General features: G+C 43.3%; 1 protein-coding gene across 1 annotated transcript in view; it reads right to left on the bottom strand.

Moving 5' to 3' along the window:
- The window catches only part of SEL1L3 (sel-1 suppressor of lin-12-like 3 (C. elegans)), a 117924-nt gene that overhangs the window by 21228 nt on the left and 68755 nt on the right, over nucleotides 1-27941 (bottom strand). Inside the window, exons 12-17 of the mRNA XM_011974860.1 lie at nucleotides 21624-21743; nucleotides 19043-19183; nucleotides 15039-15101; nucleotides 13052-13228; nucleotides 9835-9962; nucleotides 7026-7109 (exon numbers count right to left, since the gene is read on the bottom strand). Coding sequence (XP_011830250.1) covers nucleotides 7026-7109; nucleotides 9835-9962; nucleotides 13052-13228; nucleotides 15039-15101; nucleotides 19043-19183; nucleotides 21624-21743 — 713 coding nt within the window. The remainder of the gene's footprint in view (nucleotides 1-7025; nucleotides 7110-9834; nucleotides 9963-13051; nucleotides 13229-15038; nucleotides 15102-19042; nucleotides 19184-21623; nucleotides 21744-27941) is intronic.

Genomic DNA, 27941 nt, shown 5'->3' with positions numbered 1-27941 from the left:
ATAGCTCTTTCTTAATTTTAGCTCCACCTAGGAACTGGTTTAGGAAACGGTGGGGAAAGGTTGGGTGAGGGGGAGTAAGGGAAGCAGATTCTGAAATCATCTTTTCTAAACTGCTAAAAGCAGCTTTTGGCAGGCAATCCCTTGGAGACCGAGAGGTGCTGGGGGATCAAATTAGGATAGTTAGACCTTCAGTCAGACATGCTGCAGGTCACAAGCCACGTGGCTGCTGAGTGAGCCAATTCGCAGGCTCTGAGATACCTAAGGCAGCTGACCAATTAGCCATGACTCAGGCTAAAGAGGGACAAGGTCAGCTGAGCAGTGTCCCTTGCAGAGGCAAGCCAGATAACAAGCCCCCAAGTGCAGCTGCAACAACATCCCAAAAGAAGCTTGGGGATTAGCTAACATAGCCTGCAAAATCTATGTTTGGCGACAAGAATCCTCAGAGCAGACCCAAGGCCCCAGACAGAGGGCATGCAAGGGAGGCCCAGCAGAAAGTCCCCCTCATTCTGACACAAGGTCCTCTTCCTAAGGTCTTAGAATTGTCAAGTTTCTTCAGAGACACTTCAGCCTGCACTGGTGTCTCAGTTTCCACCAGGGATTGATGAGGAAAGGAGACAGCGCAGGCCTGCAAACTAAGGTCCAATATTGGGCCAGTGCTCTCTGTGACCATAACTGACTGAGATGTGGCTCGTGTTTACTAAAATGTAACAGCATGAGGTTTTTTCTGGCCAGGCGTGCGGTGGCTCATGCCTGTAAACCCAGAAGTTTGGGAGGGTGAGGCGGGAGGATCGCTTGAGCTCTGGAGTTCAAGACCAGCCTAGGCAACAGTAGAAACCCTGTCTCTACTAAAACACAAAAAAATGAGCTCGGCATGATGGTGCATGCCTGTAATCCCAGCTACTCGGGAGGCTGAAGCGGGAGAATCGCTTGAACATGAAAGGCGGAGGTTGCAGTGAGCCGAGATTGCGCCACTGCACTGCAGCCTGGGCGATAGAGCCAGACTCTGTCTCTAAAAAAAAAAAAAAAGAATTTTTTCTTAACAGCAGAAACCAATAGGCTGGTTGTCAGAATGGGTGGGGGAAATGGAGGTTGATACTCCCTGCAAGAACATTCACAATGATAAGCTTTATAAAGATAATATCTTGTGTCTAAAGTGATCTGGTGGTGGGGAAGGAAGGCAGGAACGAGTTTTATAGAAGACTTCTATCGTCCAATCACTGTGTAAACCAGGAGGAAATGTCATCGAATTCTCAAGCATTTCCACTGAGGAAACACTGAAATTCATCAGAAAGAGATGTCTAAAAAGGCATGTGATATCCGTAGAAGCACTGAACAGAAATCTACCTCTGGGCCGAGCACAGTGGCTCACGCGTATAATCCTAGCACTTTGGGAGGCCGAGGCAGGTAGATCACTTGAGGTCAGGAGTTCAAGACCAGCCTGGCCAACATTGTGAAACCCCGTCTCTACTAAAAATACAAAAATTAGCTGGGCATGGTGGTGGATGCCTGTAATCCCAGCTACTTGGGAGGCTGTGGCAGGAGAATCATTTGAACCCAGGAGGCAGAGGTTGCGGGGAGCCGAGATTATGCCACTGTACTCCAGCCTGGGCAACAGAGCGAGACTCTGTCTCAAAAAAAAAAAAAAAAAGAAAAGAAAAAAAGAAATCCACCTCTGTCTTTCATCTTGCACAATCAATCACCCGATGCCTGTACCACCACCATCCATGTTCACATCTACTGAGCAGTGAGGTCTAGGTAGGGGCTGGCCACTCAAGACCAGATTTCCTCAGCTTATTAAAGCTTCTGAGACAATGCCTCTGCAGAAACCCTGTCCACATTTAGCCTTCTAGCACTTTGCTCTTACTGTGTTTCAAAAGATGCCATCTGAAAGTATTAATTACAGATGTTCCTACACTTATATTCATAGAACAAACATTTACTCAGCATTTTTTAATTGCAGGAAACCCAAAGACAAGCTGCAAAACTATTGTCCTTCCTTGAATTTCCTCAAGCTTTAGGAAGTCAACCAGAGCTTCAAGCTTTATTTCCAATGCACGCAAGTAAAATTGTCCCCTAGACAGTCATTTTGACAGGGAGAGGGGATGGGTGCGGAGAGGAAGGGATTGAGAGAAAAGAAAGAATTTAAGGACACATTTGCTATCCTCCTTTCAGACCCAGCACATGCATTTCTAGAACTTTTATAATGATACATCTTAATCATCAATCCTTTGGCTGCTTGCTGTGAATTATAAATTTGAGTATCCCTGAGCAGTTTCTCCACAATTGTATTATTTTTCATGTGCTCTTTTCTGCCAATGCTTGAAGCAGCTCAGACTAGAAGGATGGAAAAAAAAAATCCTGGGGTCTCAGTGGAATTCAGGACCCAGCTTTATTGCAAAAAGGTGAATTTCTTTCACCTGAAGCTATGTATGCTTACTTGCCTTGCCTCAAGCCCACTATAATCTGGCTAACCTCCTGGGTTAAGTATTTTTGGTATATTTAAGATAAAGGACAATAAAATGCGTAGCTTGCAGATAAAACACATGTAGGGGTAAGGCAGAGAGAAATGAAACATGACAGCTGGTCTTTCCTTGGCTAACTTCTTCGAGTGTCCGAGGACAGCCTCAGGCATGACAACATTATCTTCTGTATTACGCTGATACAGCAAAAAGCCCTTTTCTTAATCATGCTCCTCTTTGAAACTATCCCATATAAATCTTGGAACAACACGGAAAAGCACAAGCTCATCAAACTGACACATGTAATTTGAAAATAACTTCTAGAATAAATTCACTCACACAAAAATGAAAAAAGGGGATGGACTGGGACATTGATGGATGATTTAGTTCTATTACAGCAGAATAGATGGCACCCAAAAATGTCATGTTGGACTGTGAGGAGGCCAACAAACATGTATTTCCTATTTAACCCCTGGGGAGGGCTTGAAAGCTTGGAGAGCAGGAATGGATGGAAGCACTTTGCCCCAAATAGATCTTGAAAAAGATTTCCCCATCGTAATTGATACAAAACATTTCTTCCTGTTGATACTAAGAGCTTTCAAATCCAGACTGAGACATACCTTTAAAAATAATTAGCTTCTGTATCAAGATTAGCAAAGATATGGAGAAATAAAAATTTACATATGGTGGGCAAGATAATAAATTGCTAAAACCACTTAGGAAAACAATTGACATTGTCTTGTAAGGCTGAATGTGTTCCCCTATGACCCAGAGCCCCCACTCCTAAGTTTATATTCTAGAGTGACTCTTTCTATATGCCCTAGGAGATACACAAAAAATGCTCATGGCCGCATTGCTCTTAAAAAACAAAGGAAACAAAAGGCAAGGCAAGGCAGAAGGGAAAAGGAAAGGAAAAGCAAGAAAAAAGAAAGGAAAGAAAAGAAAGGAAGAAAAAGAAAAGAAAAGAAAGAGAACTCAAATATTCATTAACAAGAGAATTGGGAAATAAATTGTGATCTATTACAGCAGTGAATATGAATGACCTACAGGTACATGCATCAAAATGTGTGAATCCTATTTTTATTTTTATTTTTTTTTGAGAGGGAGTCTTGCTCAGTCATCCAGGCTGGAATGCAGTGGCTCAATCTCAGCTCACTGCAACCTTCACCTCCTGGGTTCAAGTGATTTTCCTGTCTCAGCCTCCCGAGTAGCTGAGATTACAGGTGCACGCCATCACACCTGGCTAATTTTTGTATTTTAGTCAAGATGGGGTTTCAGCATGTTGGTCGGGCTGGTCTCAAACTCCTGACCACAAATGATCCGCCCGCCTTGGCCTCCCAAAATGCTGAGATTACAGGCGTGCACCACCATACCCAGCAAGATGTGTGAACCTTAGGAGCATAATGTTAAGTATAAAAAAGCAGTTGAAGAATTATATATTATATAAAACAAAATCATATAAAGGTCAGAAATAAGCCAAACTAAATCCATTTCTTAGGAATATATCCATATATATTAAAAATATAAAGAGGGCAAGGGGCAGACTAACAAGAAGCTAGGATGATGGTTACTTCTGAGTACTGGCGGTAGGATGGGATTTAATCTGGGAGAGACAGCAGGGCCTTCACCAGCACTGGCCATGTTTATTTTTTTAAGTAGAGTGGTAGCTTTATGGTTGTTCATTTTATTGTCATGCTTTGGAGGTTATGTATATATCACACGTATCAACGATTACATGATAAAAGAAGACAGAAGCCACCCTACTGACTCATGCCACGTCTTCCGTACAAATGCTCGGCTCCTTTTGAACTAACCCCTTTCAGGCTCTCCCTTCTATTCACCATACACAGCTGTTTGATAAAGCATCTTAGAAACAGGCTCTGTCACGTCACTACGCTCTCCAAAATGATCAATGGCTCCCCACTGCTTCATAAATTAAATAAAAAACTATTGATGGCTCCCCACTGCTTTACAAATGCATAATCTGCCATTCAAAATTCCATAAAGTAGCACTTCTTTGGTTTCATTATATATCCCTCTCAAGTTTTACCCACATGGCATAATGTTTTGTAGACTCACTTAGAATTTTCCTATCACTTTGCTTTTGTTCCTGTAATTCCCTACACCATAAATGCTGTTCCCTGCCTGGCTAAGTGGAAATTCCACCCATCCTTCAAGACCACATCATCCATTACTTCTACCATGAAGGCTGTCCCAAGCTTCCCAAACCAGGCATCTTTTCCTCGTTTGTATCCCCAGTGATCTTTACATACTGCTCATGGCCCTTGAGCTATAATTGTTCCCTCTATTCACCTTAGTTCATTCAATCAGTAGTTTCTGAACACTTTCCGGGCACCCCTGTGTTTAGGGAACTGGGATAGATGTGATCAGGCAATTGACGTGTAAAGAGCAATCATGATCCACAGAAGAACAAAAGGAAATAAGGAGTTAGGTAGGATTCCTGGGCAGAGGGAAAAGTCAGTGCAAGGGCTCAGAGATCAGATAGAATATGGGCCACATGAGAACCTGCCTGCAGAAGAGATGAGGCAGCAAATTTCCCCAAGCCCTACTTAAGGCATCTGTGGAAGCTTGTGGCCAGGCATCCTGCATTTAAGCGTACTCAGTAAAATCTGCGGAACTGAATCCAAACTCACAAAGGGTGCAGGACACACTTCAGGTCTCCTTTCTCCTTCCCCCAACTAACCAAATAACCAACCAACCAAACAGAAAAAAACCATGATGAGGCTGAGTATTCTAAGAAGGAGGGCAAGTCACAGAAATCTTAATTCATCTAGCCCTTCACAGCAGCTTTTAAAATGTGCTAAAGTGCTTTGTGATATTAAATTCAAAAGTAGGACCCAGGCGCGGTGGCTCACGCCTGTAATCCCAACACTTTGGGGAGGCCAAGGTGGGTGAATCACCTGAGGTCAGGAGTTCGAGACCAGCCTGGCCAAAATGGAAAAACCCTGTCTCTACTAAAAACACAAAAATTATCTGGGCATGGTGGTGGACACCTGTAATCCCAGCTACTCGGGACACTGAGGCAGGAGATTTGCTTGACCCCAGGAGGCGGAGGCTGCAGTGAGCCAAGATCGTGCCACAGTACCCCAGCCTGGGTGACAGAGTGAGCCTTCATCTCAAAAAAGCTTCAAAACATCAAAAGTAGGCAAAAAAGCTAAGGAACTAACAAAGACTCTATGAGAGAAACAGTGTTAGACATCATGGGGGCAGGGTTGGGTTGGGGAGGAGTGTTTACAGGAGTGCTCTTCCTTTGGGAAAACCCCAAAAATAAACACTCTGATATTGAATGTTTAGTTCATCCTAAGAAGTTTGTAGGAAGTAGAGGGTGGGAGGTTGGGAGAGCGAGAAGCAGAGAATGAATTAAAGTCAAATTTGGGAGTTTTATGAACTGAAGTTCACTTGAGAAACAAGATAAAGCATCCCCCAAAAATTGTAAGGTACGTTTATGTTGGGGAAACAGTAACTTTCTGAAAAAAATTCTTTTTGATTGTGCAAAGTGAGGTCACAGGTAATAAACTTTCACAGGATGATGATAATAAAAATTTGCATTTGGTGCTTTCTTCATTGGCCTCATTTCTCCTACATTTTCTAATTTAAGATTCTCACTCATTGAGATGCTATCTGTTGGTTGCATGTGCAGCCATGGACTAAAAGCGAAAATGTCATTCTTTTGAACTTACACTTTAATTTTTAATTAAGGTTCAAATCAGAATGTGATCAATGCTGAGTCTCATCTAATGTCTTTGAGGCAGTGGACCGAGGACTTTTTTTAGTTATTACTGAAATATCCACATCATTTAGGCAATAAACCAGCCAAGAAAATGTGACCCAACTTAAAACAACAATGGAATGCTAGAACTGACAGAAAAAAATAAAAGAAAGGAGATTGGTCAAGTGGGGGGAGGGGTCCCTTATTTGTAAAATCTATGAGTAACAGCAAACAGGGAGCATTTGTGGGTCCTCATGCATCATGTTTCATCCCATAAAGAACAAGATGAGATTTGCTAACTCCACCAGAAGGTTAAGAAGAAGGGCATCTCTTTGGTTGTGCCATTGGATACTGGACTTCCAGCAATCCCAGGCTCCTAGTCACGGCAGATGCGGTAAAACATCTATGGAAGAGGTAGCCTGAGCCTTAAACACTGATCTCTCTTCTTGCTAGGAACAAGGTAGAAATTCTGGACTTTCTGTGGCCTGGAAATAAAAAGTAGAGGGTCTCACCTAAGATCCCCTATGCTGTCTCCAGACTCTAAAACCAAGAGGGGCAAGCTTAAAGGAAAGAGAAATCAATGTATTTGTATATCTCTCTCAACTTGATGAGTGTGAACAATTCCCCTAGAGAACAAATTTTTGTGTATAATTAAACATGGAAATGCTATGTTTTCTAATCAACAGCCAATCAGTCCATGATACTCTGAATATCATTACTGGGAGCTGTGATTTCCCTGCAAATTGCTTTCTCAGTTGCATTTTAAGACTCCATTTCATAAGACTATACTGACAGGCAAGGAAAAAAGTTTGCTCTAACGTGGATCCCAAGCTTACCATGAACCTTCCAGGTAGGCATTGAGGCCTTTGCGAATGACATGGCCCAAGTAGCCATTTTTCTCAGCTACATGTTTTGCCCATCTGAAAAAAAAAGGGAAGAGAAAATATGCAAACCGTGGCAAATTTAATAAAATGTTTTTCTTCATATGCTCTCAATAAATCCCACTTGGGGAATATTTTGCTAGTTAGAATTTTTATAGAGCAACAAACCAGAACTGAATGTTAAGAAGGTAAAGAAAATGCATTCTGAGCTTTTCATTTAGTGCCCTTTCTTATGAATGATTAGGAGTTGTCTTTTATGGAAACAAAGACATGTAAGATACATAATGAAATATATCCACCAATATGAAAAAATACAATCTCTACCAAGAGTTCTAGTACTCTATTAAGTCATGTTTACTTACTTATTATTAGCTTTCCCTATTTTGCTTTGTTCCCTAATTTATTAGGAGTTTATTAGTAATGACCTAGTCTGTTATAATCTTTAGACCTATAACTACTAAAGTAATAGTTTAAGAATGCATAACTAGAAAGCTAGTAGAAGGGGAAGTAGAATAATTTTTAAAAATACTTGATTAGTACAAAGGAAGAGTAAGAAAAGAGATTAAAAAAAGGCCCCCCACAAAAGTGACCCCTGACAAAATCCCCAACAAAAGTAACAAATAGAAAATAAGCAGGAAAATAGTATATTTAAAACCAAACATATCCATAATTACATTAAATGTAAATGGACAAAATACACCAATTAAAAATGAAAATTTAAAAATACAAAAAATAATTAAAAATACAAAATTTTAAAAATTAAAAAAATACAAATACCTAATTATATGCTGCTTACAAGAGACATGCATTGAAATTTAAGAATGAAGAAAAGTTGAAAGTAAAGAAATGGAAAAAGATAAATCATACAAACTCTAACACTAAAATCAGGTATAACTATATGATCATCAGAAAAAATAGACTTTAAGGCAAGAACCATGAACAGAGATAAAGAGGACATTGTAAAATGAAAAAGGGATCAACTACAAAGACAAAACAATTCTAAATCTATGTGATCCAATAACATAGATTCAAGATATATAATGCAAAATTGACAGAACTAAAAGGAGAGGTAAATAAGTTCACAAATATAGTTGGAGATTTTAATATATTTCTTTCAGTAACTGACCTAACAAGCAGAAAAAGAAACATCAGAAAGGATGGGGAAGCTCTGAATAACATAATTAACAAACTTGATGTAACTGATATATATGTAGATGTTGTACCCAACAAGTTCAGAAAGTACACTCTTTTCAAGAAGCCATAAAACATATACCAAAATTGACCATATACTAGTCATAAAGCACACTTCGACAAATTTCAAAGGATCAGAATCATTCACAATATATTCTCTCATCACAGTGAAATTAAGCTAGAAATCAGTAACAAGAGGATAACAGAAAAACTACAAAACATGAATATTCATGTCAAATATACTAAATAACAAAGATAAAAAACCAAGTCAGTCTAAGTCAAGTTTATCACCAAGGTCAGGTCAGGTTGGATTTGAACCCAAATGTGTTACGAAGAACAATCTTTCGGAGAGCCAGAGTATCAGTGTGAGGGTGGCTTAAAACAGAGGTCGACAAACTCTTTTTCTGTAAAGAGCAAGATACTAAATACCGTAAACTTCGTGGGCCACATATAGTCTCTGTTGCATATCCTTCTTTATTTGTTTTATAACTCCTCAGGAATGTAAAAGCATTCTTAGCTCTTGGAGTCATACAAAACAGGTACCAAGCTACATTTCATCTATGGGTCATGGTTTGATAACTCCTGTAAAACATTTTCAGGCATGCAAGACCTCAAAAATGTGCCTCCCATTCACCATACCTCAGGAACCTACTATAGGGTGTGCTCTACCAAAATGTAAGTGCAGACCAAGAAAGAGAAAGAAAGGGGTCTGGCAAAGAAGAGAACCAAAAAAGACAGAGATGGAGGGAAAGTAAATATCCATAATAATGACAGTTAATGTCAGCATGACAGCATTGTCCTGAACAAAGACTCCAGGACGGATGTCACCAGGAAGGTTAAATTAATACAATATGTAGATAGGTCTGGACATACTGAGAGGAAATTCAGGCACCTGGAGGAGAATTTGGAGATCAAGTACATAGAAAATGATAAGTATACAGAAAGCTTAGCAAATAAACAATAAAAAATAAGTAACAATCCATAGAAAAGAGAAAGTTGTGCAAGAAAGGAAAAGTAATCATAGTATACTATGGCTCAGTTAGAAATAGCATTTACATGGTCATAATAATGTAAGCCCTGATACTAATGTAACCAAAATGATATACTCATTGGGAAGATGAAAGATGGCAGGAAGTGTGAATGAGCTGAGTAGTGGGAGGTGGCAGAGTCAAAGGAAACTACATCTTTATCGTTCACAGTGGGACATCATTAGACAATGCCTAGCATGAAAATACCAAGAAATAGTGGTATAAGCATGTTATTTAGAAATAGAGACAAATAAAAAATAAATAAAATCAATAAATAAATCTTTCAAAAAAGATTGAAAGTGATTCATTCTAGGGAGCAGAAAATAGAGTCTGGGGGTGGGATGAAGTGGGGTAGGCAAGAATTTCTTGTTTTGCCTTTGTCAAATTATTTTTAAATTTTTAATTTTGTCTTGTCAAATTATGTGGCTTTTAAAACTACATGCATGTATAACTGGTAAAAATTAAAAACTCAATTTAAAAAATGCTCAGGCACAGTGAATCTAGGATATGACTTTCCCTTCAAATGCAACGTTTGACAGTCTTACACAACAGCTTTCTCAGGATCTCTAGGGAATGTCTCCAGGTTGCCTGTGATATAGTAGAGAGAACACCACAAGGTTCCTTCCATGTGTCCGCCTTGTGCAGCTTTATGGAAATATTCACCAGCTAAAGTCTGTAATGAGAGATGAACAAACGGTGAGTCATCCTAGCTGGGCTGGTTTCACCGGAGGCTAGGTGGTAAGATGCTTTAAGCCTGATATGATTACAGGCTTATAACTTCTGATAGCTTTAAAACCAGGGCAAGCAACAATTCCAGGAAGATAGCCAATCACAGAAGCCAGCCTCTGAGATGCATGACCTTGCCTCAGCTATTCTGTTGATTAAGTTTACCCAATAAATAAGACAATATGTAATTATGAATACCATTGCCATCTCATTTGATCCTCACATAACCCCCTGCAGGCTAGATAGAAGACTAGATCAGAAGTCACACCAGGTGAAAATCCAGGCATTTGCTTTCCTAACTCTGCTTAAAACCTTTCTTCAAACTCATGTGCAAAAACTGCATTTCCAGTAGGAAGGTGAGAATTAGAATGTGACAATAAGAAAACTTCACTCACAGATGTCTTGGGAGGGTTAGCACACATTTGCTATGCATAAAAATATACAGCCACTTATGTCATCAGAGACAGGTAGAGGGAAAGAATAAGACAAACATATAGATGGGTATATTTCCACTGATTACTCTTATTTTTCTGAGGCAGTTAGCTATTGTTTTTTGAAAGCAAGGGCATTGAAGTTAGGCAGGCTTGGTTCAAATCCCAGCTCTGCTCCTTACTAGCTGTGTGGACTTGGGCATGTTGGTTAATCTCTCCAAACCTAATTTCCTTCCACTGAAAAATGTGCCTTCAGATAGCACCTACAGTGAAGGGTTGTTGCAAGGATTAAATGAGATAACACATTCTCAAGGTTTATCGCAGTGTTTCAAAAAGAATAGTCTTCCAATTCTTCCCCTCCTACCCCCACATCTGCTGCTGCCGCAATCTTGTTCCTCCCAATAAATGCCACTTCCATTCTTCCAGCGCAACAGATGACAAACGCCCTGGAGTCATCCCTGACTCTTCTCCACCTCTCACACCCTACATTCAATCCATCAGCAAATCCTGCTGCCTCAACCTTCCAAATACATGTAGAACCCAATTTCAGCCCCTCCACTGACACCGCCCTGGTCTCGCCCACTGCCCTCTCTCACTTGGATCCAATGCATGAACCCCCTGCTCCTGTCCATGTCTCCAGTAGGCAGGATCTAGGAGGAACTTTTAAAATATAGCCCATCATTGCCCCATTGAACACTGCCCAGTGGTTTCCATTTTGCTCAGAGCAGAAACTAAGTCTCACACTGGTCGGCTTCCTCCCTAGCCCTGTCTCATACCCTCTCCGTCTCTTCTGCTTTCCACTCCACTGGCCTCCCTGCTGCTCCTCTAGCACACCAAGCCTGCTACCTTCTCGGGGCCTCTGCACTGCCTGTTCCTTCCTTCCAGAATGTTCTCCCAGATATCTGTAAGATTCCTTTAGGAGTCTATACAATATCACCTTATGAAAGAGGCCTTCCCTGGTTCCCTGGTTTCCATTATAAAATAGCATTTCCCAATCTCCACCTCCTCATACTACATATATATATAAAAGATATATAAATAAAAATTTATATACACATATAAACTATATAAAAATTAAAAATACATTTTTTGTTTGTTTGTTTGTTTTTTGAGATGGAGTCTCGCTCTGTCGCCCAGGCTGGAGTACAGTGGCGCAATCTTGGCTCACTGCAACCTCTGCCTCCAGGGTTCCAGTGATTCTCCTGCCTCAGCCTCTTGAGTGGCTGGGATTACAAGCATACCTGGCTAATTTTTGTATTTTTAGTGATGAGGGTTTGTGTTTTTAGAGACGGAATTTCACCATGTTGGCCAGGCTGGTCTTGAACTCCTGAGCTCAAGTGATCTGCCTGCCTCAGTCTCCCAAAGTGTGATGGGATTACAGGTGTGAACCACTGTTCTCAGCCCTCCTGAACTTGTTTTAGTTCTCTGCATAGCACTGATCTTCACCTCCCCTCCTATTATATAGTTATTTGTTTACTGTCTTTTCCATTTGGTGGAATGAAACTTCATAAGAGCAGGGACTGATTTGCCTGCTACTATGTCCTCGGTGTTCAGAAGGGTGCCTGGCACTGGGTAGGTGTTCACCACATTTTGTTAAATGTAGTTGAGCTCAGGGCCGGGCACAGTGGCTCAGGCCTGTAATCCCAGCACTTTGGGTGGCCGAGGTGGGCAGATCACTTGAGGCCAGGAGTTCAAGACCAGCCTGGACAACATGGCAAAACCTCATCTCTACTAAAAATACAAAAATTAACTAGGCATGGTGGTGCACGTCTGTAATCCCAGCTACTCCGGAGGTTGAGGCATGAGAATCATTTGAACCCAGGAGGTGGAGGCTGTAGTGAGCTGAGATTGTGCCACTGCACTCCAGCTTGGGTGATACAGTGAGACTCTGTCTCAGAAAAAAAAAAAATAATAATAATGTAGCTTAGGTTATGATTACCAACATCAACATTATTATTAATAGAGTGGACTTCCACTGTGCACTAGGGCCAGGTCTTCACACCACGAAGTGTGACCCTATGTTACTTAATTTTGCAGAACCTCAGTCACTTATCTGAAAAATGGACATAACCAGAGTATTAAGAGCTATTTCAGAGGAGAATTAGGATTACGTAAGAGAGCACATGGTACGGTGTTTTGCATGGTGCTTGGCACAGAGGAAATGCTTAATCAACACTTAAGATTGCCATTGTATTTTCATTATTATTAAAACTGGTTTCACACCAGGCAGTCATATCTGGACTTAGCTCTCCTTGCTTCTAGCAAGATCAGTCTCTGCTCCATCTCATGCTATTCCTGTCCTGTGTCATCTCCCACTCCTCCCTCTAGCTCAAGACCCCCTCCTCCATGAAGCCTTCCTGGCTGCTTTGGCCTTCACTGTTTCCCGGCTCCAGAGCTTCGGGTCACACCATTTCCCACACACTTGGCACTTGGCCAGATGCCACCCTTTCCTCTTCACTATCTTGTCTTCCTACGAGACCCCCTGAGCTCCTCGAGGACAGGGACTGTGTCTGAGGTTGTGTCTGGGGCACACAGTGTACCTTCAACAAATGCTTCATGATCAAGGGACCGACCAGTTGCAGAGTGGGCCTCAAGTCTTACTCACTTGATTTCTTCCAGGGACTCCAGGGAAGATGCCATCCAAATGCAGGACTCCAAGATTGTATGATGCATCTGGGTTCCCCATTTCTTCTGCTTTTAACCAGTACTTTGCTGCTTTGGCGTAATTTTTCTTGAATTTGTGGTAATACCATCCCAGGCCATTGACTGCCTGATGCAATCCCTAAATTTTGGAACAATAAAGAAATTAACTTTAGAAAAATGAAATCTAAAGAGCTCTGGAAGCAATTATTGTGGAAGCACTCTGCCTAAGCCTGAACAAAACCTTCCCTTTCTCTTATTTTGGAGCAGATGGCATTAAAGAAAAACTAAGTGCTAGAAAACACAAGCCTGCCTCACAGTCTTCCCAGGTGGGTTTCACCGCGGCTGCTGCTGGGATTCTGCCTTCCATCTCTGCAGCAATGTTAGCCCCCAAATCATTGTTCTGCTCCTGTGGGCTCTTATGCAACACGCTTGTCTATAAAAGGCCTCTGATTGCCCTGCTGCATCAATAGTGCCCTTGAAATTCATGAACGCTCAACTGAGGCCTGAAACCTGCCCCGACTGGGATGGTTTCTAGGTGATCCGCCTGCCCATCTGTTGATTCCTCTGCCCTGAACACCAACACGCACTCTGTGGGAAGCAGACGCAACATCCTACTTGCACAGCACAGGTGCTCTGTCTCTGCGTGGTACCCCCAGTTCTGACAGGGAATTCAGGGTCTGGGAGGGTCAGAAGCAGAAGGGGACGGCAGTGAAGAATGAGCATCATTTAATACTTTTAAGGCCATGACTATTCCAGATCAATAAAACTGTATTTCCTCATTATTTACCTAAGCTCTGTTAAAATTCATTCAGAATAAAGCACACTAGACATCAATTCACCACTAGGATGGTACAGAGATGCAAATTTCACCCCTTCCAAGAAACCACCTCACGGCCCCATTTTATGGTCCTCTGCAACCAATGACTTCCATGACTACCGTTAAGTCATTTTTCTACTCCTGCCCTAGAGTTTCTGTTGTCAGGAGTGGGGTACGTATCAGGGGGTTCCCTCTTCCTGGGTCATGTGTCCTCTTGACAACACATAGATGGAGGAACAATCTTTTAGGTCTCTCATTCCATGCTCCAGCTTCCTGCTGTACGAAACTTTGAACTCCTCAGGAGACGAGAATGAAGAAGAAAAATCAGCATGGTCATTTTAGGAGTCTTCATCATTAAGGCAAATATTGGTAGCCTTGGAGGCACATCCAGATGCCAAAAGGGCTATAAGGTGCCTTGTCAAGGTGTAGATTTCTCGTAGTTTCTGCAAATCTATTTATTTGGACATCAGTATGCATGCACATATGAGTGTGCACATGTGACTGTGCATGCATTGGGCATGCGTGTGTGTGTGCATGTGTGTGCATGTGTGGGTGGGGGCCCCTCAAAAGCAACATTGTATCCTCCATTCTGTAGAGCTGTATAGAAACTAGCCGACTTGATGATACCACTTAAGTGTAAATAGTGACAAAAGCAAAATAATTCCCAATCCTAGCAATAAACTTAATAAAAAGCCCTGTTATCAATGCACAGGAAACAAATGGGAAACGGACACCACAGAGTTAACCTTCAAAGGAGTTAGGCTTCTGGTTTCCTGAATTCAGTGGCATTTATACCCATTCAATTTCCAGGGGTCCTGCTGCTTGTTATGAGGGCAGCTCCTGATTATAATTTTAGCCTTCAAACAAAATCAGCCCGAATGCTATTGACTGGAAGGTGAATTCAGCTTTTGAATTTTGCTGCCCCTATTGTGGCAAGTTTCTGTATGTATTGTAACTAAAAAGTGACTAATCACTGCAGTGGGGGTGCCGTGCCTGCGACCAACCGCTCACCACCCCATTTCCACCTTAGGGCTTTGTAGGAAGAGGCTGGCCATTTCCTTTTTTTAGACGTGCGAGAGTGTGTGGGTGTGTGTGGTGGAACTGTTTCCCTTTGATAATATGCATGTGTTACCTTGGAAGCTGCTTTCTTCATCAGCTCTAAGGCAAGCCGTCTGTTCTTTTTTACTCCTTGACCCTAAACATTGATAAACAGTGACGATTACAAAGAAAATAAAACCAGACTGCACACATACAGACACATTAGTGTTGGATATAAAATACTTAAACATAAAACCCTAACTTTCTTCATTTAAACCCAAGCTTAGGGATTTCTATAGGCAGTGCTGTTTCATCATCATCATCATTATTATTTCACTTATATTTGTGGAGCACAGGCAACAAACCTCAACTTTGCAGCTTAGCAGTAATCCCTGTGTCAACTGCAACCCTGTCAATCCACAGGTACTGTTGGGGGAAGCTATGAATCAGGTTAAATGGGTTTGGTCATCCTGGATGCTTTCCTCTGGGAACTACCTAATTTGCCAGCCAGATAAAGCACTTTATCTGTGTTGCACAGTCAGGAGTTACCAGGCTGTCGCTTGCAGCCTTCATCAGTGCTGGCTGGGGTCTCCGGGGTGGAACATTGTTGCTTCAGAATCAGCTCAAGAACCGGCTCCACAGAAGATAGAATGCAGCAGAATCGGTTGCCTCAGAGGTAACTAACAGAAACTAACAAGGTTCTTCCAGCAAAATCAAGATGTTCCAGGGGAGGTGGTTTGTCCACAACAGAGAGACACGGGCTTTGGGGTTCTTGTCACAAGAGAGAAACTCTGTGGAACACACTGAGATGTCTGGAGGACCACTGGGGAGATGGTGGGCTCAAGGGTAGAATGGAAGGAGGTCCTTGAGTATCTCTTGGCGTAGATCTGAAAGCAAAGATAGCCAGGCAAGAGGGGGGAGGTGGCTGTAAACCACTGCTGCTTCCAAACTCACTTAGAATTACTGATACCCCCAATCCCCATGTGCCACATGGGGTCCTCCTGGACTCAGACAACAGTTGACAGGATCGCCTGTGATTTGAATGTGAGAGGGTTTTGCAACAAACACACCTGCAAACGCTATTTAGACGCTTAGCTCTATAGTAAATGGAAACAGCACTAGTTACCATTCCTGTGTTAATTAACGTTGGCCAAGCACTGTCTAAGTGCTTCATTGACCCCACCTGAGGTGCTGCTATTATATTCTCATCTGAGAAATGTGCCCTTAGTCACACAATGGGAAATGCGGGCAGAATTTGAATCCAGACGGGTGGACTCCAGAATCCAAGCTGGTAACTGCCACTCTCTATTTTCTTCTGCCTATTTCAGTTCATAACTTCCTTGTAGGATCTGGGAACCATGCAGGACATACTCGACTGGCTGTCTTTCAGGACCCCAAATAAAACTGTGAATCCAACTAAAGGTTAAATTACATATGCCAAGTTTCTACTCGACTTTAACTTGCTTATTTAATAAAACCAATGAACTGAAGCAAAGTGGAAGATGAAAATATTTTTCAGAATGGCATCACTGCTTCGTTTAATTAGGGAGGAAGAGGAGAGGGAAAAGGACATAGAAGGACACTTGGAGTAACTGGACGGGGAGGAGACGAGCTTTCTGGACTTCTGGAAAAGCATCAGAAAGACCAGAATCACAGAACGTTAGCGCCTGGTTGAAGTATAATAAGTCTATCTTCTCCAACTCTTTTTTGTTTTGAAGAAATAAAACAGGGGCCCAGAGCGGTTGACTTAGCCAAAGCCTCAGAGTTAGAGCGGCAATGACAACCCCCACACTCTAGGACAGGGATGTTTACACTGTACCCGCTATCGAGTCCAAACTGGGATAACTTTTCTTGCACAAAGACGATGTACTCTACACGAATCTGAGTAGTATTGGAAGTTATTAAATGAGAGAAATGGGAAGCCTGGTACATCGTAAGTACTCAGTAACTACCCACTGAGTGAATGGATGGAGGACAGCTGCTGCTGTCAAAGTCAAAGCTTTATCCTCATGTGGATGCGAGATAAGATGGACTCGACTACCTGGAATGAACCACAGCCACCATCTTGGTACCATCTTTGCATACAAGCCCGATGCCCCCACACAGCCAAATGCACTTACTGTTCTTTGCATATAGAAAGCCCATTTTCAGCGTGGGGTTCTTTCACACAGAATACACTTGGGGAGATCTTCTAGCCAGAGGCGGAAATCTTCCCTGAGCTGCTAACAAAGGGCTTCCTTCCTCCCACCCAGAGAAAACTTAGCAAGAATGCAGAACCCCACCTCTCTGCAAAAAAGCCTGAAGGTGTGAGAACGCAAACCCAGAGAAGGCATTATGTCACTCCCAGAGTCATTTATTTCTGGATTTGCCTCTCCCTGTAGATTGTGAGATCTTGGTGGGCAGAGATAACGTCTGATTTGTGCCTTTATCTTTGGACTCCACTCTGGTGGACAGGTGCTGCTCCTCTGTGCTTACTGATGTGGTCTTCTGCCTTCCTCTCTGTGTATGAGCTCCCTGAGGTCAGGGACGTGACTCATGCATCCATATGTCCCTCCATGTAGCCCAGAGCCTGGCATTGGGTCAGCCCTGAATGGAATGGTTGCTTATTGAACAAATACATGAATGCATTGGCATATGGCTCAGATTCAAAGCATTTCCATGTTGATTTGACAACTGGAAAGAGAAGGTCTGAGACCTCAATTTGGAAAACACAACAACCAATAGGTTTTCAGGCTTTGATAGGGTAGGGGGGGTTAGAAATGTAGCCACAGCCATGGTTGTTAATTTCGGAGTGGCCACAGCTGTGTTCTGGAGATGGGCCTGGCCTTGTTTGAAGATCCTTGCTTTTTGGGGGCAGCTGCTTTCTTTGGGTATGGACATAAGTCTGAGAATTTCCTTACCAAAGCCAAAGCTTTTTACTTTTCTAAGATTGATGAATTGATGTCTCTGTGCTTGGGGAGGATGAACACAGACTGTGAAGCCAGACTTCCTAGATCCCAGTTCCAAGTCAGAAATGTACCAGTTGGGTGACCTTGGGCAAGTTACAAAACCTTTCTGTGCCTTTGTCTCCATATAAATGGAGAGCGATCATAATACACCAAGGTATCAACCTTGTAAGTCAGTTGTAAGGATTTAATGCATTAGTCTGTGCAAAGCAGGTAACAACCACTCAGTCAGTGTGAACTATTACTAATTTTTTTTTTTTTTTTTCCTGAGATGGATTCTGGCTCTCTCGCCCAGGCTGGAGTGCAGTGGCAGGATCTTGGCTCAGTGCAACCTCTGCCTCCCAGGTTCAATCAATTTTCCTGCCTCAACCTCCCAAGTTGCTGGGATTACAGGCACAGCCACCACACCTAGCTAATTTTTGTATTTTTAGTAGAGACGGGGTTTCACCATGTTGGCCAGGCTTGTCTTGAACTCCTGACCTCAGGAGATCCACCTGCCTTGGCCTCCCAAAGTGCTGGGATTACAGGCGTGAGCCACCACGCCAGGCCATACTATTTTGTATAAAGAACTCGGCATTTTACAGTTCCCAAAGTCCATTGGTCCTATGATCTCATTCAATCTGTGGTCATTGCCACTGTCCCATGAGATGAGGTGACTCCAAGGACATACCTGACGGTTACAGAGGTGGGACTTTAATGCTTGTCTGCTAGGCTCTTCCCACCCCTCTCCTGTTGGCTTAAAACCAAGATCTTTATTTTCATCAGCAGGATTGTTGGGATCCAGCCCAATTACACACTATGTTTAAGCTGTAATTAAAAGAGAACTCTGCCTGGTGGCAAACTTGCAGTGCCTGTGGGGGCTGGCAGCTGAGTGCCAATCGATAAAATACGGGTATCTCCTCCAGACTGCCGTGGTTCTTGCAAAAGCACAGAGAATCCAGGTGCCAAACATAAGACTAATGATTAAAAATGAGAACAGGGAATTGCTTCTGACTCTGCCTTTTTAGCCAACATCCCTTTCCATCAAGAGTGACAGGAGCATATACTAAGTTTCTCCAATTATCGACTCCCTGTTTGCCGGCCCGCCCACAGGAAACTGCTCAGGAGTCTGATAAGAATTGCACAATTTCAGCACAAATTAAGTGATTCTTACCTTGAATAGCACAATGGCATAGTCATAGATTAACGCAGGATCCTCCGTCTCCAGGGCACCCTTGGCATACCACTCAATTGCTGCTTCGGGATTCTTGGCCACACCTTGCTGCCCCCAGAACAGCATCTGGGCCAATCGTTGCTTAAAGACAATAGCAATTTAGAACAATGACTTTTCCTGTGTAATGCTTAACACTAGACTTTGAAAGGTGGGAGGGCAAACCTATTTTACAATGTTTTCAATTGAGAACCAAGGATTAGCTAGATATACTTTGTCTTCCAACTGGAGGCCAGAGCCATGAACGTGGACTTAGGTAAATACAAGCCCTTAATGCAAGCCGGAAATGAATGGTTCGTGTGTATCTGTGTGTGTGTGTGTATTTACTGTACCCAGGACCAGAGCTAGCTGGAACTTCGTCAATAATCAAACTCCTCAACTGGCACTCTTTTGGGAGGTATTGCCCTTTCTTTTGGCATGTGATTGGCATGGAGGTCTCTGCACATCTGTATCATTAGGGCATCCTTCTGTAGCATTGATCTTTTATCATTTGTCTACATGGCTGGGTCCACCATCAGACTGGAGGCTGGAAGCTCTTGGGAGGGAGGAACCTCAAGATGTTACTTATCTTTGCCCCTGTCCCTTGGCCCCTTTACCCAGCAGAGCTCAACAGGTCATAGAAGCTGCTCAACAAAGACTTAGTGAACATAGGAAGGAAGAAGTGCCTATTATTAAAAAAGTTAATGCAAGCTCTGGCATACCCAGGAAATGGCTCTGGCACAGTCATTCCCAGGCTGGAGTGCAGTGGCAGGATCTTGGCTCAGTGCAACTTCTACCTCCCAGGTTCAAGCAATTTTCCTGCCTCAGCCTCCCGAGTAGCTGGGATTACAGGCACAGCCACCACGCCTGGCTAGTTTTTGTATTTTTAGTAGAGACGGGGTTTCTCCATGTTGGCTGGGCTTGTCTTGAACTCCTGACCCCAGGTGATCCACCTGCCTTGGCCCCCCAAAGTGCTGGGATTACAGGTGTGAGCCACCGTGCCAGGCCATACTATTTTGTATACATTCCTGTATTTGTATATCCTTCCTGTACTAGAGAGACTGCAGGCTAGGGACAGATGCCCAGGAACGGGGCCAGAGCCATGTGTGTTAACATTCCAGTCCCACATGGGTCGCTTGTTGTCTTTCCTTCTTTCTGCTTCTCCTCTCATCTCATTCTCTTCCCTTTTCCTCCCCAATACTTATAACTTCCAGCAAAGTATTTCCTGAAATGTGGTGAAGACCCCTATAGAGAGGTGGGAGACCTGTTACAAAAGAGCCTCTTGGGCCAGGTGTGGTGGGCCTTAATTCCTGCACTTTGAGAGGCCTAAGCAGGAGAATTGCTTGAGGCTGGGAGTTCAAGACCAGTCTGGGCAACATAGCAAGATCCCATCTCTACAAAATATTTAAAAATTAGCAAGGCACGGCATGGTGGCACATGCCTATAGTCCAGCTACTCGGGAGGCTGAGGCTAGAGGATCCCTTGAGCCCAGGACTTTGAGGCTGCAGTGAGCTATGATCATGCCACTGCGCTCCAGCCTGCCCAACAGAGTGAGACCCTGACTCTAAAAAAAAAAAAAAAGGCCCCTGTACTGTCTGCTCTGTCAATGCCTGTGATTTCTTTCTTTTTTCTTTCCCTTTCCCATCTCTGGGCTTCAGCCTCCTTAGCAGCCCCAGAGGCTCTTCCCGACGCTGCTGCACTCACAGGGAGCATTAAGCCCAAGTTAAATCCTTCCTGTGGGAAGGAGGCTTCCTCCCAGTGCAATCAGCGTTCATAGGCTCCCACGAAGGGCTCCTCTTCATAGTGAAATCAAAGCAGGGAAGCAGAGAGGGTGTTTCCCCAGCCATCTGCCCTTTCTCGTACCTCCTAAAAGTCCATCCAAAGAGAAGAGATGTTCAAGAGACAAGGTTGATCCTTGTGGTCCAACAAGCCATAAATGACTTTCTATTGCTCTTCTAGCTGAGTTCATGGTCTTCTGGACATCTAATTTCCCCTGCACCCCAGGGTGCATCGTGTTTTTCTATCTGATGGATGCATCAATGCACCTGATGGTAGTCTTTTTTTTTTTTTTTTTTTTTTTTAAGACGGAGTCTCGCCCTGTCGCCCAGGCTGGAGTACTGTGGCGTGATCTCAGCTCACTGCAAGCTCCGCCTCCCGGGTACCTGATGGTAGTCTTTAGGGCTGGTCGTAAATATTGTGGCTTTCCCTCCTTCTGGGTGAGTGGCAGAACTTGAAGTCAAGAGGGGCCACGCGATTTACATTGGCCAGTGAAATATCCCACTTCTGGGCAGAAGCGGTTAGCCAGTTGGTAGGGTGCTATGGCCATGGCTTGACTGCAATGGTTTTGGAAATCTCTGTCAGCTTGGGCTCTTAAGGGATTGTGACAACTATGGCCTGCCCCTGACAACCTCTATTGGACATGTAGTGTGAGTGAGAAATAGTGGTATTGTTTTAAGCCACTGAGGTTTGAGATGTTTCATTATCACGGTATAACCCAGTCTATCATGGCGGATAGAATCTCTAAGACAGTAGCCTGCATTTTTACCTGAGCTGCTGCATTGCCTCGGGTAGCTTCATGCTTCAACCACATAAAGACGTCTCCATCTTCTTTGGTTTGTACCTTGAGTATTTCATCATCTTTTAGTCTAATTGTTTCAACATACGCCTGAGAAGGAAGGAGGGAAGGAAGGAAGGAAGGAAGGAAGGAAGGAAGGAAGGAAGGAAGGAAGGAAGGAAGGAAGGAAGGAAATATCCAAATGATATAAGCATGCAAAAGACATGACATTATTCTTAAACCAGCAATTGCTTAAGAAAAACTATATGAATAATTGAAATATGAGTTGTGCCTATAATGATATAAGGTCAAATTCTTTTTAAAGGAATGTATCACATCTTTTATATCTAAATGGTTGTTTGTTCCTATCAAAGTATTTGCCTTGGGAAGCCGAAATTATTTCCACATCTACTTCTATTGCTCTGGCTTGTTTGGAAGTCCACTTTGTGCCAATGATTTCAGAGCCAGATTATATACATGCAGCATCAAAAAGGCAAATCAATATTTTCTAAGTATAACCTTATTTTTGATTCTAACGTATTGCTATCCTGCATGACTAACCTCTTTTTATTTCACAGGTTCTGCTTCAAATATCTTTTGGCTATTTCCAAAAATTAAATCTACCCTGAAAAGAAGAGGGCATGTTAACTCTGAGGATGCGAGAAAAAATGTGCTAGAGGCTTTAAAGAAGAACCCAAAGGGAAAGTTCACAAAATGTTTAGAATTTGCACACAGCCTCCCAGGTATCTGACTCCTTTGAAGAAGATAAAATTCATTTTGATGTATAAACTTTCACTGTTTATTAAAAATTCAGTCCTGTTGTTCCATGGTCTCTCTTTATACATAATGAAGTCGCTCTAACGGTGCCATGAGCGGATACTAGAGAGGGCTCCCCATGCCCAAAGCATGCCACAGGCAGATGGTGAAAAAATTGGGTCTGCACTAGTTTGGAAAAGAAGCCCCAGAGAAGAAGGAGCCAGTCCTGGTTTTCTTTGTTAGTTAATTAAGAAGAGTACTGAGCACTTTGGGAGGCCAAGGCAGGAGGATCAGTTGAGGTCAGGAGTTCAAGACCAGCCTGGCCAATGTGGTGAAACCCTGTCTCTACCAAAAATACAAAATTTAATAGGTGTGGTGATACACACCTCTAATCCCAGCTACTTGAGAGGCTGAGGCACGAGAATCGCTTGAACCCCGGAGGCAGAGTTTGCAGTGAGCCAAGATCACGCCACTGCACTCTAGCCTGGGGGACAGAGCAAGACTCAGTCTCAAAAAAAAAAAAAAAAAAAAGGTACTGACAGTCAAAAACTCATAAACTCGAGTCTGCAGCCCTGTTCCTCAGAAAGTCTCTCAGCTGCCTCCTCTACTGGCCTCGTGAAGTCAGGAGTCCCTTCCAGGGGGACTTGGGGGCTGAGACTTGGGGATCGTGTTAGGCTCAAAACCCAGCTGGTAGCCATTCCTGCTGGATAGCTAACCTGAGGAGGCCACCAAGTTAACAGTAACACTTAGAATAACGACAGCCACTACCTTTTATTGAAACCAACTATATACTCAGTGTTCAAGACATGTGTTTTTTTTTTTTCTTTTTTTCTTCCACTTAATCCTCATAATAAAGCTTCCATCCAGGTATCACTGCCCCCAGTTTACAGGCCAAGAAACAGACTCAGAGGGTGAAACCATGAACTCCAGGTGACACTATAGAGCTGGCCTTGCCAGGTTGGCTTGACTTCAAAGACACAGCTCTCTGGTGCTCCCACAGGATGTCGCCCTCTAGTGAGAAGGCCCTGAAATCCAGTCTGGGCACAGACCACTATCTGGTCTATGCTTGGCCAAGCTTATGGCCAGTGTGTATGGAGGGCACCCCATGAGCAGGTGTTTCAGCTTAAACTCCAGGGGACACTGTCCTGGGCGGTGAGCCTGGAATTGTGCTGAAACCTGAGCTGCCCTGATAAGGAGTTCTCAGCTGGAGGCTTTCTGTTCATCTGATTAGCAAATGAGTAGTGGAGCCTAGATTTGAACCTAGGTCTTCCTAGCTTATTGCACTGTAAAAAAGAATGGCCAAAAGATTGGGTGCCTTTGATGCAGCAGGTGCCATGCTAAACTCCACTTATGGATGCAGAAACTGAGACTCAGATAAAGTAACTGGCCCAAGGCCCACAGGTAGTTAGTGGTAAGTTAGAATTCGGATCCCCTCAGTCTGATACGAAAGGTGCTCTTAATATTTTGTTCTGTTTTGGTTGTTTTTCTTTTTCTCCTTGTTTTGTTTCCTCCTTGAATAAAAGACATAACTCATGAAGACACAGTTCCTTCCCTGCAGTGATTGATATTTTTAGGTGTTTCTGGCAGTGATAATATATCATAAGAACTATCATGGATGATGTGCCAAGCACTGTACTAATTGTTTTGCCCGGATTGACTCATCAAATCTTTGCAACCTGATAAGACAGTCACCATCAATATCCTCATTTCACATATGCGGAAACAGAGGCCCGGAGAGGTTAAGTAACAAGCCCAACATCAGACAGTTCTTCAAATTGAGGAGTCAAATCCACGCCGGCTGGTTGCGGGGCCCACACCTTTTACCCAGCCTTACCATCGTGAGAAATACTCATGTATCTGGGTGGTGACGTAAATGGTGACTGTGAAGAAGAAACACGTTTGTCCTTTATTCTGAGACAGGGTCTCACTCTGTCACCCAGACTGGATTGCAGTGGCAAGATCATGGCTCGCTGCAGGCTTGACCTCCCTGAGCTCAACTGATCCTCCCACTTCAGCCTCCTGAGTAGCTGAGACCACAGGCATGCTCCACCAAGCCTAGCTATTTTTTTGTATTTTTTGTAGAGATGGGGTTTCGCCATGTTGCCCAGGCTGGTCTTGAACTCCTGGGCTCAAACGTTTGCCTTTTGTTTCTGTGTCCTAACCTAGCCCTGCCCCACCTCCCTGCTGGAGTCACCGAGCTTTGCAGCAAGGTGGGACCATTAAGAGCACCATTTTTCATATCAGAGAGAGGGGATCTAAATTTTAACTCACCACTACCTACCTTAGGCCTTGGGCTGGTTACTTTATCTGAGACTCAGTTTCTGCATCCATAAAATGGAGTTTAGCATGGCATCTGCTACATCAAAGGCACTCAACCTAAGAGCCATGCTTTTTCACTGTGCAAAGAGCTAGAATGACCTAGGTTCAAATCTAGGCTCCACTACTCATTTGCTGTGTGACTTTGGGCAATTTCTGACCTCATAAGGTTGCATGAGGATTAAATGAGATTGTTTGTCTGACAAAAGCAAGCAGTGGAGAAAGGATTCCCTATTTAATAAATGGTGCTAGGAGAAATGGCTAGCTATATGCAGAAAATTGAAAATGGACCCCTTCCTTATACAAAAATTCACTCAAGATGGACTAAATACTTAAATATAAAACCCAAAACTACAAAAACTCTAGAAGAAAATCTAGGTAATACCACTCAGGACATAAGCATAGACAAAGATTTCATGTGAAAATGTCGAAAGCAATTGCAACAAAAGCAAACATTAAAAAATGGGATGAATTAAACTAAACAGCTTCTGCACAGCAAAAGAAACTATCATCAGAGCAAACAACCAACCTACAGAATGGGAAACCATTTTTGCAACTTACCTGTCTGACAAAGGTCTAATATCCAGAGTCTACAAGGAACTTAAACAAATTTACAAGAAAAAAAAAAACCAAACTACTTCATTTAAAAGTGGGCAAAGGACATGAACAGACACTTCTCAAAAGAAGGCATTTATGCAGCCAACAAACGTAGGAAAAAAAGAGCTCAACATCCCTGGTCATTAGAGAAATGCAAATCAAAACCACAATGAGATACCATCTCATGCTGGGTAAATAGTGGTGAGTTAGAATTCAGACCACGCCAGTCAGAATGATTATTAACAAGTCAAGAAACAACAGATGCTGGTGAGGCTGTGGAGAGATAGGAATACTTTTATACTGTTGGTGGGAATGTAAATTAGTTTCACCATTGTGGAAGACAGTGTGACGATTCCTCAAAGACCTAGAACCAGAAATTACATTTGACCCAGCAATCCCATTACTGGGTATATATTCAAAGGAATATAAATCATTCTATTACGAAGATACATGTGTGCATATGTTCACTGTAGGGATAGCAAAGACAAGGAATCAACGCAAATGCCCATCAATGACAGACTGGATAAAGAAAATGTGGTACATACACACTATGAAATATTGTGCAGCCAAAAAAAGGAATGAGATCATGTCCTTTGAAGGGACATGGATGGTGTTGGAAGCCATAATCCTCAGCAAACTAACACAGGAACAGAAAACGAAACACTACATGTTCTCACTTACAAGTGGGAGCTGAACAATGAGAACACATGGACACAGGGAGGGGAACAAAACACACTGGGATCTCTTGGGGGGTCAGGGGAGGGAGAGGATCAGCAAAAATAGTGAGCGTATGCTGGGCTTAATACCTAGATGATGGGTTGACAGGTGCAGCAAACCACCATGGCACACGTTTACCTGTGTAACAACCTGTACGTCCTGCACATGTACCCCGGAATGTAAAATAAAATATTTCTTTTAAAAGGAGATTGTGAAAGAGCTTAGCAGAGTGCCTGGGTCATGGCACACTCTCAGTAAATGACAACTCATCATTTTTTAGGACCTTAACTCATACTAAAGTGTAAATGGCTAATTGTTGTTTAGAACGTTAACCCTGTTGGTATTTGCAGTTTAGTACAACTCAAAGCCTTAGGCTGTGGGGAAAAAGATCTAAGAGAATTTTATGCTTTAGAAAACAGAAGGACTAGAACTGGGGGAGGGAGTGTTGGGACCAGAAACAGTTTAGGGAGCTCATCCTGTGTGCTTGGCTGTACTGGATTGATTTATTTGTTCTGTAACAACATGGCAGGTGCAGACCACCATGCTGTGAGACGGGTGAGAAACAGACACAGAGGTGAGCAGAATGATCCAAGAGTTCACACCCAGTGAGCAGCAGACCCAGGACTTGAACCCAGGCAACTCTGGCCGTGGAGCCACCACACGCTGCCTGCCCCCGAGGCGGGGGTTGCCTTCTCCATAGTTCTGGGGTCACTACAATAGCAACCAGCATCACATCGTGGTCACATTCCTGAGGCCTTCTGTGAAAGAAGACCACCTATTAATACAAAGACTTCTGAGGCAGGAACGACCTTTAAAAGAATGGTGTTCAGTTGTCCATTCATTCAAACGGTTTTGTGGGCAGGAAAAGCCGAGAAGAAGCTGTGGACTGGGAAAAAAAAAAAAAAGAAATAACACTAGGCAGTGTGTGGGGTAGAGACAGAGCTGGTGGACACTGGCAGGCACCAAGCGTCCCAACCTGACCAGCTCTGGGATCCTCTGTGGCTTCTGGGTTTTCATTGTGATGGTTGTTGCCGTTTTATAAAATCCACATCTCTAGAATGAGCAGCTCAGAAGTTCTTATCTTAATACTGCTGACCAAGTCACAGGAGGCCCAGTGTCTGGAGACAAGGCAATCTTCAGACCCTCTGGGACCAAGTTCTAGAGAAGGCTCCACACTGTCCCGGGGACGCTGACACGCCTTTCATTCCAGTCAGCCTGCAGGCCACAGAGGGCAGTGTTCACAACATATCCTGTCAGTGTGTCGTCAGCTTCAGGAAAGGTGAAGGCCAGGGTGCAGTGGCTCACGCCTGTAATCCTAGCAGTTTGGGAGGCTGAGGCAGGCATACACTTGAGCCCAGGAGTTTGAGACCAGCCTGGGCAACATAGCAAAACCCTGTCTCAAATTAAAGAAAAAAACATTGTGTGTGTGTGTGTGTGTGTGTGTGAACATTTTAAAAAATAAAACAAAGAAAACCTTAATCAATACAGTAAGTGTGGCCAGGTGCTCACACCTATAATCCCAGCACCTTGGGAGGCCGAGGCGGGCAGATCACTTGAGGTCAGGAGTTCGAGGTTAGCCTGGCCAATGTGGCCCATCTCTACTAAAAATGCCCAAAATTAGCCAGGCGTGGTGGTGCTCACCTGTAGTCCCAGCTATCTGGGAGGCTGAGGCCTGAGCCCGGGAGGTGGAGGTTGCAGGGAGCCGGGATCACACCACTGCACTACAGAGGGACTCTATCTCAAAAAAAAAAAAAAAAAATACAGTAAGGTCTGTGTTTGTTGGACAATATTTCCTTTCAAGTCCAACAGAGCATAAAGACAAAAAAAAGAAGAAGAAAGAAGAAGAAAGTAGAAGGAGAAGGAGAAGGAGGAGGAGGAGAAGAAGAGGCAGAAGCAGAAGCAGAAGCAGCAGAAGCGGAAGAA

This window comes from Mandrillus leucophaeus, unplaced genomic scaffold (genome assembly GCF_000951045.1).
Source record: "Mandrillus leucophaeus isolate KB7577 unplaced genomic scaffold, Mleu.le_1.0 Scaffold1498, whole genome shotgun sequence".
Classification (NCBI taxonomy): Eukaryota; Metazoa; Chordata; class Mammalia; order Primates; family Cercopithecidae; genus Mandrillus; species Mandrillus leucophaeus.
The sequence above is the reverse complement of the archived record's forward strand: the minus strand, read 5'-3'. Positions and strand labels throughout refer to the sequence as shown.